General features: G+C 43.4%; 1 protein-coding gene across 1 annotated transcript in view; it reads left to right on the top strand.

Moving 5' to 3' along the window:
- The first annotated feature begins 1,812 nt into the window (after positions 1-1,812).
- The window catches only part of LOC118411847, a 21,977-nt gene continuing 13,498 nt past the window's right edge, over positions 1,813-10,291 (top strand). Inside the window, exons 1-9 of the mRNA XM_035814335.1 lie at positions 1,813-1,961; positions 2,315-2,547; positions 2,621-2,801; positions 3,135-3,271; positions 4,444-4,684; positions 5,580-7,349; positions 7,618-7,877; positions 8,085-8,146; positions 8,581-8,687. Of these exons, the coding sequence (XP_035670228.1) occupies positions 1,952-1,961; positions 2,315-2,547; positions 2,621-2,801; positions 3,135-3,271; positions 4,444-4,684; positions 5,580-7,349; positions 7,618-7,877; positions 8,085-8,146; positions 8,581-8,687 (3,001 nt within the window). The 5' untranslated portion in view covers positions 1,813-1,951. The remainder of the gene's footprint in view (positions 1,962-2,314; positions 2,548-2,620; positions 2,802-3,134; positions 3,272-4,443; positions 4,685-5,579; positions 7,350-7,617; positions 7,878-8,084; positions 8,147-8,580; positions 8,688-10,291) is intronic.

Genomic DNA, 10,291 nt, shown 5'->3' on the forward strand with positions numbered 1-10,291 from the left:
TAGACTGTATAGATTGTATGTGTTCCTAAGTGTCATGTTTTTTTCTGTTATGTTTGTTGATAAGGAAATGTACTTGTATATTCTTAAGCTAATTGTGGATCTGAATAAAGTCAGTCAGTCAGTACTAGACTCAAAATAGCATTCATGCCTGCCAGTGAAATTACAGCAAGGACATTTTTCAAACAGACGTGTTTTTCGCGCCAGGTAAGCGAACCAATAAAACGCCAGTCTGGCAGGTTGACCCCGAGGTCACCACCAGGTGTAGTCACAGAACAAAGGTGGGACCGCTGACGGCGCGACAGGTGTTTACCAACGGCGTGCACAGGGACGAACCAAGTTCGCTTTACAGAGGTGTGTCTTTCTGTGTAACGGGCTTTAAACAGCCGCGACCAAAACAACGTTAGGTTAAGATTGACAATAAATAAATTTAAGACGCTGTCTAAAAACATGAGAGACTTGCAGGAACTGTCGTCCATCTTTCCTTTGATTTTTTGTGAATGGATATTTAACATTCAATCGATAATTCCAGGTAAGCAGTTTGCTTGTGTTCAATGACAGTTACAAACTTCAACATCCAACAGCCAAGTAACGCTTCTATGTTAACGGTGTGCTGTGATTGGCTGGGGTTGGTTTCGTGCCCAAAATAGATCTGCGTCACCAGGAAGTGTACCAGGAAGGCTGGCCGTGTAATAACGCTCTCTTGCAGTTCGCTTTAATACTGCAAGCAATGATCGTATGATCAACGTGGTTAATGTTTAATCCTGGACGAACCAAGTCAGGGGTAAACTTAGCAAAAGGCTTTTCTTACTAAAACTTTTCTTCGAGAAGGAAGTAGAGAAACTGCTGTACTACATAATATAAAATGTATAACATGACTTTACGTTGTTGTTATGACTAGACTATTACAAGGTTGCAGGCTATTGTTCCTCTCCCACCTACCCCCTCCCGTGGTCTTTAGAACATCGAACGGGCGGACATTTTCCTCAAGGTGCCGAGCAGACCAGGTAACCGTAGTTTTATATCTGCTATACCGTAGGTACATTAACTTCTACAGTAATTAATTTAGACTGAGTCAAACGTCTAGGCGGCTCAAATCATTGCTCTTCTTGTTACAGCGGTCAGTCAGTTGTAATAGTCAGTTGGTTGGCCATTCCTCTGTAACCCAACTTACTAACTGGTTAGTCGGGTGATCCTGGCGGTATTGAAGGCTACGGGTAAACAGAAATGGTAAGATCGTCTGTGAATGGCTTTAAAGGAAGTCAACAACGTGACCGAAATGTCGTCTTATGATAAAGACATTGCAAGGTATATGTAACAAAGCTAATTTATTTTTGTACCTAGACAGTTGTGCCTCATATATATCAGAGCCCTAACAATCAAAGTAAATCTTTCAATAAAGGAGTACGTCGACGTTAAGAAGGTTGGATTCCACCAAAGTCACGATGCGTAGTTTTTGTAACTGTATTTACGCCGTTTAGGAGGAGATTCGCAGGGGTGCAACAACATTTTTGAGTATCGCCGTTTGGGGCACTGAGTCTGGCGGTACGTTTGTGTAGGTCACAAGATGACTCGCCTGTTCCAAGGTCCACAGGTCCAAAGTACTGTTCCGCTTGGACCTTGGTAGCACTTACTAGCAGGTTACAGATTGTGTGTACTAGTGCGTGTTTTGGTGGCTACTCGACGGCATGATATATGCTGAGTTTCTTCAATCAGTGCAGTTCACCCTCTGACACCGGGATTTAAACAAAGTGTCTACGATTTCTTAGCACGCAAAACGTGACTAGCTACATCATGACTCCATTCTAACGGTAGATATCACCTACATAACGTACCGATTGCCTCCCCAGTATAACACACCAGTCTGGGATGTCTTCTGTCCAGCCCAGCATGCAGGGACTCTGACCTTACTGATCGAACGTCACAACTAATCTGACGTCATTTGTTAATCACCATGGAAACAGGTGGGTCACTTTCTTCATATTCACTCAAAGGTCACTGTTATGTGCAGATATGCTAATGTAACTTTATAAGATATGTTACTTACTCCTAAAGATCCGGTCTATCTTAGTTTAGTATTCGTACTTATTTTGACTCATGATAAGCCGCTGTGTTGTACAATACTTTCACTTTCACTCCAAACCTCACCTTTGTTCCAGTTTACCGAGTGCTTTGAGGTTTGTTACTGTTGCATATCATGATTTCTAAGTAATAATAATCAACACCATAATCAATGAAATGACCAAAAAGATTCAAACTTTGGAACACAATCAAATAAACAAATATATTTACATTGTGAACCCGTTGGTCCTACCAGGTCCACGTGTTGTCCTCCTGCACGCAGCAGATGATGGGGAGTTCGTCAGGAGGCTGGTGGAGAAGCTGCTAATGGGTCTGGGCGGGAGTTACGATCTAACCCAGACAGCCATCTCCTGTCAGCAGGTCACAGGCACTCCTGGTGACGTCAGCCGCGCACAGCTCACGTCCACACTGACCCTCGGCAGCGTGAAACTTGTCGTGCCCGTGATCAGCAGACACCTGCTGCGACCAGTCCTTGCTCACGGTCGGACTGGAAACTGCCGTGAGGAACACAAAGCCTCGATACGTCATTTGGCTGGAGCAGAACAAGGATGACTTCCGTGAGTTCGGCACGTTAGTCAGCCGGCAGTACCCAACCCTGGAGGCGCCGGCCAGGCGGGTCCAGCGGGACAGGGTTGAGGAGACGATGCCCGGCAGGGGTACCGGTGTCAGTGGGATGGAAGGCATCGCCTATGATGTGTGTGACGCGCTCTGCAGACAAACAGGTGAGGATGGACATAACATAGCTGGTACATAATGTAATCGGCAGACTGTAGAAACAACCGTACAATGTCGTCAAGTCTGTCGTATATTCTAATAATTTTCATCTGATATCACTATGCGTGGAATAAACCTGCTGGGTAGGTTCTTATTTGCTTGTATATTTGGACGGTTCTAGTTTTGCTACGGTTGTTTCGTTTACAGAAATTTAGTATTGTCGTGAATGCATTTCTTTGCATTAGTGAGTTATCTAGACACTTCATCAACTAATATGATGTCCTTACAAAGTCCGAACCAGGTATGACTGACCCTTGCTGTTTGTCTTCCCATCTCCACAGGTGAACTGAGGCCCCCGTGCTGGTGGGCCTTGTTCAGCACTCGTGCGTTCCTGGCTGACAACATGAACCTCCCAGCTGTTCTCACACGGCTGGAACAGGAGAACCAGCTGAGTCCGGCTGAGGTCCGGGATATCCAGGTAAGGTACAGGGTGGAAGCGGCAATTGTCTGGATAACAGCAGCACTGCTACATGTACTTTACATTAATACAGTTTTATAGGCTTTAGATACTTCTGCCTTGATCTGTATTTAACAAAATATACTTTAAATGCATTTAAGTTCGCGGGGATTTAATTTCGCGGTAGCGGGAAAAGGGACTTTTCGCGGTGGATTTAAGTTCGCGGTAACATCATAAACTGCAATCTAATATCATAATAGAAAAATGTTCGCGGTTGTTTTAATTTCACGGTAAAGTGGTCACCGCGAAAACCGCGAACATTAATCCACCGTGAACATTTCTGCATTTACAGTAATAGTTACAACAATATAATATATACGAAAATATAATATATACGAAACTGTAGATGCGTTACACAACACCACAGACTTTACAATATGTTTTTACAATAAGATTGCGATAAGTTTCTAAAACAAAACGGCGTGAACTAAAAAAAAGTCAATATGAGGTTTCATTATACCTCCAGAGTTATGTGCTGTTGTTCGTCGGTAGACCTAATAGTCATTTGCATTAATAAGTCTGTAAAGTATATGGCTTGAAATTAAAGATATCGTCATTGAATGATGAGTGACAGTCAGTAATCACACCCCTTTAAAGTGTTACTGTGAAAGTGAAAGTGTTTCAACTTCTTGCCATAAGAAACGACGTCAAAAATTGCAAAAAATATTGACTGTACTTTTTCATCAGAGCTGCCAGGTGTCGCTTATTGTAGATCTGAAAACTGCGCTCCAACACAAGTTAGAGCCAAGTACTTCTATACTTTTAAACACTTGGTACATGTGCTAAGATTGGAATAGACAGATATTTACCATATTCTAAGCTAGTACCAACATACGCAGTATTCATTCATACTAGTATCCTGGAAAAACGTGCTACAGAATAAGCAGTACATGAAGGTGGGATCTTGTATAAAATTGCGCCCCGTGCGTGTTGATTAGCAATGATGACTTTGACTATATACTTGAGGATGAGTAGTATAATTGTGTACCTGTATGTTAACATATATGTATAAGCCTACCTAGTTCGTGCTTTTTATTCATTGATTAAAATCTAACAAGTAGAGATAAAGGATAAAGTTACGCAATAGTTGTTACTGTGAGCTCACACCACCCTGCCGATGTTCCCTCCCCCAGGAGAAGCCGACACCAGTAAGCAGGGGGGAGCGGTTGGTAGAGATGCTGCAGGACAGGATGCGACAGGAGCCGTACGACTGGTTAGTGCGAGTCCTGCGGGAGGAAGGACAGGACTTCCTGGCGGAGGAGATGGAGGAACGGGAGCGGCACGGGGAGCGGCTCTACGGCATCGGGGAACAGCTGGCGACACAACCTGGTCAACAAACGGCACAGAGGGAACATTTTGCACAAGAAAGTCAAGGTAGTCGTAGCTATGACTATTTCGTTGCCAAAACATCAATACTTCCCATGTTTAAAATTTTCAGATTTTCTGGCTCCATATTGTCATAGTTTTCGGTCGTGGCTTCTCTAAAATCCGTATTTCTATTCATCCTATATATATACTCACAAGTCACCAGAGAATCGCACACTTGGCTGTTTTACAAGGATACTTTAAAGGCTGGGATAATTTACGTTGGGTAATCCTCTTTGATACTTGATTGATACATTTGTTTACAGCATGTTATCTCCGCGTACATTTCTTTGTCGCTTGTTACACATTACCAATACTTCTTTTCTGCTTTCATACAGGACGGATCATCTTAAAATGGGTTAAATGGTTTATTTCATACTGCCCATATACTCACAGCCAATAGTGTGCTGTCTACAGTAACAGTAATCATAGTTTATGTAACCTTTTTCGTCAATGTAGACACAGTTATATCATAAGGTCTCCAATTGGAGTTTTAATGTGTAATTTTAAAGTCGATGTCTAAACTTAGCTTCGCACATTAAGTAAAAGAATTAGGTGTTTGATCATTTCTATTCACCAGAGGTTCACAAGGATATTCGTTTTTCTTATGACGGAAAATCTCCAGTTTGTACTTAATTACGAAATTTAACGCGAACAGTAATTTGATTTCCGCGTACATTTTGTCTCACCTGTTACACCTCAAATTCCTGTTACTTCTTCTCTGCTTACATCTAGAGAACAGATTATCCTTATCTTAAAGCAGGTCAGAAAAGGGAGATTTTAAACTGTCCATAAGTCATGGCCAATTTATGTACTACAATTAATGTACTACGATTAATGTATTGTCTTCTGTACTTATAATACTTTACATGTACATGTATGTGTCCATTTTTACTTTTACAAGTAACCATGCAGAAACATCTACGCAATTCCGGATCCGGTACGCCTACGGATGGCGTCACAACACCCTTTGAAGTCAAGTGTGTGATTCTGGGACAGACGGAGGCAGGGAAGACCAGTCTGCTCAACTGTATAATGAAGGGTCAAGGTCACATGGAGATTGAAACTAACAGAACCATCGGTGTTGACGTCATCACTTACGATGACAACAAGAATAACGTCAAGTACGAGATGTACGACTTCGGAGGTCACCAGATCTACCACTACACGCACCGGTTCTTCCTGACACGTCAGGCCCTGCACATCCTCAATGTAGACCTGCCAGGATACAAGTCAGAAGAGTTCCAGAAACGAGTGGGAGCGTGGCTAACATCCGTGACTTCCCACGTGTTCAACCCGGCTATCCTCGTTGTAGGAACCAAAGTCGACCTGTTCCCGCCAGACAAGGCCAAGGAGATGATAGCAGCAGCTTGTTCCTCCATCCAGAGAGACATCCAGGCCGCTGAGAGTAAAATACAAACCAAGCTGAAAGAAGAGATACAACTCTGTCAGAAGGCGGTGGGTACAGCGGACGGCAAATTAGACCTGACCGAACCCTTCTACGGTCTCACAAGAGACGACATCTTGGCCAAGAAAGAGTCACTGGAGAAGTTAATTGACGGACGGCCAAAAGGTCTGTTAAACGTACAGGTTATCCCGGTCAGCAGCAAGACGTTCTATGGTATTGAAGCTCTGTGCAACAAGATGGCAGAAATGGTGAAGGACGAGCGATTGTTCCCTGCTGCCCGCCAAGAGCTGCCGACTTCCTGGACGAAACTGTCAGAAAACATCAAGACTTCAGGACGGCCGTACCTTCATGTCAGGGATTGTCAGGACGTCGGAGCAGCTGCAGGGATGAAGGAGTCAGACGTCCTGAACGCGCTCAGCTATCTACACGTGACCGGACAGATCCTGTTCTACAACCACATCAGGGGGATGGAAGATCTGGTTTTCCCGGACCCAACCATTATCCTCACACTCTTCAAGCAGATCTTCAGGCATGACCTACCGGCATATCTAGACTTCATAGCTGAGTCTCTACCTGAGCATACCAGAGCGCAGTTTGCAGAAGACAGGACGTCCTTCTTGAAGACGGGCAGGGCAAGCGACAGTTTTATGAAAAACTTGCTTGGAGACAACATTGCCACCTTCAACAGTCTCCTTCCCCTGATGAAGCACTTCGGCCTGTGTTACTCAGGGTCGGTGATCTTTCCAACAGAGCTTCCTGCCGCCCAGCCTGACGAGGTGGCGCGCTACTGGCCAGAGGTTGTGCCATCAGGCGGAGAGGAGATCTCTGTTACTATAGAGTACAGCCAAGAGCCTCCTCTGGGTCTACCGGAAACCATGGTCTCCCGTATCCTGTCCATGGAGCAGACCACACGCCGTCTCCTCACCAAGGACACAGTTGTCGTTCATGTTGGAGAGAACTCAGAAGACGTCATGTATCGCCATTTCCCTACAAGAGAAGAAATCCGGATCCGGGGAGAGCCGGAGAAGGCGTGGCGCCAGGCTCAGACGGTAGCGAAGGTGATGGAGGCCTGTTGGGACGAGTTTCCTGCCTTGTACTTCAGTAACAGTGTTGGAAGCGGAGAAACAACAAAGTCGCTCACTATAGAGGCTGTGAGGCGTCACGTGCCGGGAGACTTGTTGAGAATGTCTGAAGGAAACTGGAAACGACCCGTCGACTTTCCTGCCAACAAACCGTTGGAGGGGGTCATTGGCAAATACTTCATCGGTAAGTTCGACAGGTATATTTAAAGTAATAAAGGAACTTTGTGTGGTTTTATAGGTAGTTGCATGTAAGACAAGTTAGTTCTAGACCCTACATGTTATATTTTTAACAATAAATAAAGACATAATTCATTTGATCTAATGGTTCCTTAGCCATATCTTCATCACCGATGCTCTTGGGTCCCATTTTGAAAAAAAAACCTTGTTCACCTCGTGGATGTGCTTTAAGCTGACTTGTTCATTCGTACAAAATTGACATCCTTTCCGTCCAGACAACCGGCTGTACCAGGTCAGCAGGGCTGTTGGTAAGGACTGGCAGCTGTTGGCCCGGCTGGGACAGGAGCTGGGGCTGAACAGGGCCGTGCTGGGCAACATTAGAGGTAGAAATGACACCCAGCGGGCGTTCCAGATGCTGAAGGCGTGGCGCACCAAGACCCCCCACGGACCGCTCCACTACCTGCCGCAGCTGGAGGAAAAACTGCAGAACATGGACAAACTGGACCTGGCTGCAGATGTGCAAGCGATGTATAAGGTGCACTAACGAATTTCCATTTTTTGAAAATTTATCTACTTCTAAGGTTATCATGACTGCAAAACCAAATATCTAAATGCTTAAATTTTCGTTAAACCAATCTAATATTAATTCTTGATTGCATAATAATGCTCGTTTGCAATTATTATGTAATTATATCGCAATTTATGAATACAATTCTTTATGAGGTGCAATCTGTTTATCCAGGAATACTGCGATGCCTTGCCGTTGCAAAATGTCAGTCCTGTGATGACCGGAGACACACAGTGGTGAGTAGACATGTCGAACTGGGCGCCGCTGCAAATAACTAATGTTCAAGCAAAAGCTACTTTCCTCGACCAACTTTTTACAGTTTTCACCGCTATCTCGTACAAAATAATTTCTACCATTCATCAACGTAGGTCATACCTAGATGTGGTTAGCCGTGGTTAGGAAGCGAAAGGATTGTTCTCGGAGGATAGTTCTTAGGCTAAGATGTGGTCGAATGACCTTGCATTGAACGAATCCGTTAAAGAAATAACTTACAATTCCGTAGGTAGGAATAAATATCTATAAAGGGGTTGGCTTGTAATGGACTTCAGCGAATTGGTGAAGAAAGTTTTTTGTCACTTAGGGTGTTGCTCTAAATGCACTTTGCAATCTGTTGCCAAAGTCACTCCCTCACACATACTTTGAACATTGAACAAGTTTGTTTTGTCGTTAGCTTTACTCTACAAAGCACTGACAGCGGTGAGAGCGACAGCGGTGAGAGCGACAGCGCTGAGAGCGACAGCGGTGAGAGCGACAGCGGGTTGTCCGCTGAGCCTGCGAGTACAGCATTCCAAGAATATAAAGATCACCAACCAGGCATCTGTAAGCACTGTTAAATCTGTCATCGTTACATAATTAATGATATTATCAATAAGAATCTAATCTGTTCGTCTGTCCACCTATCTATACATCTATATGTATTTTAGTGGTCTATGTACCAATCTAATAACTAAATTGGTTAATTACACATATCTGTCTATTCATAGGTCTCATAGATAATTATCATAATCTTCAATACTGCTTAACCTGCTAAACGCAGATTATTAGCAGAATACGGATGTAGTACGAGTGCAAACAAAGAGTAAGAATGAGGTACATTGCATGACGTGTGTTGAAACAAGAAAGCTTTTAAAAAAAGCTGGCCGGGGCGCATTTGGAAGGACTACCTCAAAATTTCATGTTGTGTTCCAGTAAAATGTGCATCATTATTAAACTAGAAGTTTATATCTAAAATCTATGGGAAGTTGGCTGGAAACCTTTGTTCACTGGTATAATTGGATTTTCCGGCGTACTTTTGTGGGCGGAATTGTATCCCTTGTGTGCGCTGTGTGCCGGATATAAAAATCGTAAAAGAAACTCCGGTGCGAGACCACAGCCAAAGGCGGGAAGAGGTCCCGGATGTGCATTGTCGTTCTTTCTTCGTGACAGAAATTTCACAGGCAGACATGGTACGAATATGTAATGAACAGATTATGGACGGTCAATACTTCTCAAGCTTCTGAATCGTTTGGATATGAAAATTATCGTGCTGAAGATATTTATACGTGTCTGGGGGATCCTACCAGACAACTTGTATAACCAATCAGAAACCAGTCTGCGATTCTCCGCCAATCAACGATCAAATTGGCGTGTTGCTTTCTACCACGTCCGTAATAGGGATGTCTGAATCTTAATTTGCATACGGCAGCATATATAAACATGTTATGGTGGGTCCGGTGAGGCCGGAGTTGCGTCCTTGACTGGTTTGCGTGGGGTGCGGATCCATTGTGTACAGGTTTGTGTCCGATTTGGTGATTTGATAGAAAGAAATAACAATTTATGGAGTAGAGTTTGTTAAGCGAAATGTTTCTAGTTTGGTGATTTTGTGAGGTAAGGTTTGTTGTGGTGTATTTTTCTTAGAATTTTTTTTTGTGTAACACGTGTTTGGTCGATGTTTTGTTGGGCGTGATGACGGCAGAGGTTTTGCACAATGTTGTGCAGGATGTAGGTGTAATGGGAATGCAGAGGTCAAGATGTAAATTCTCCTAATTAGTTGTAAAGAACAAAGAGTTCAGTGGTAGTGGTATGCATAATTTAAGATCAATATATTAATAGCATTGTGACGCTGTTATATATACTGTTATGGCATGTTTTGCATGGGTAATTTGCAGATATATATCTATATTATAGGCATGTTTATGAAAGTAATTTATCGTTTGGCACGAATTTTTTGCGGGTATTTAATTTATTGTTTTGTTTAATGTTTCAATATGTAACTTATATGTTTATTTTTTAGGTGTGAGTTGGACTGTCAGGTTGACTGTGGGACGACGGGACGCTAGATTCTTGGTCGTTTTGTTAGCAGTGTCTTGTGCTAAGGTATGTGCACACTTTTAGTTGGTGTG

The sequence above is a fragment of the Branchiostoma floridae genome, chromosome 3 (assembly GCF_000003815.2).
Source record: "Branchiostoma floridae strain S238N-H82 chromosome 3, Bfl_VNyyK, whole genome shotgun sequence".
Classification (NCBI taxonomy): Eukaryota; Metazoa; Chordata; class Leptocardii; order Amphioxiformes; family Branchiostomatidae; genus Branchiostoma; species Branchiostoma floridae.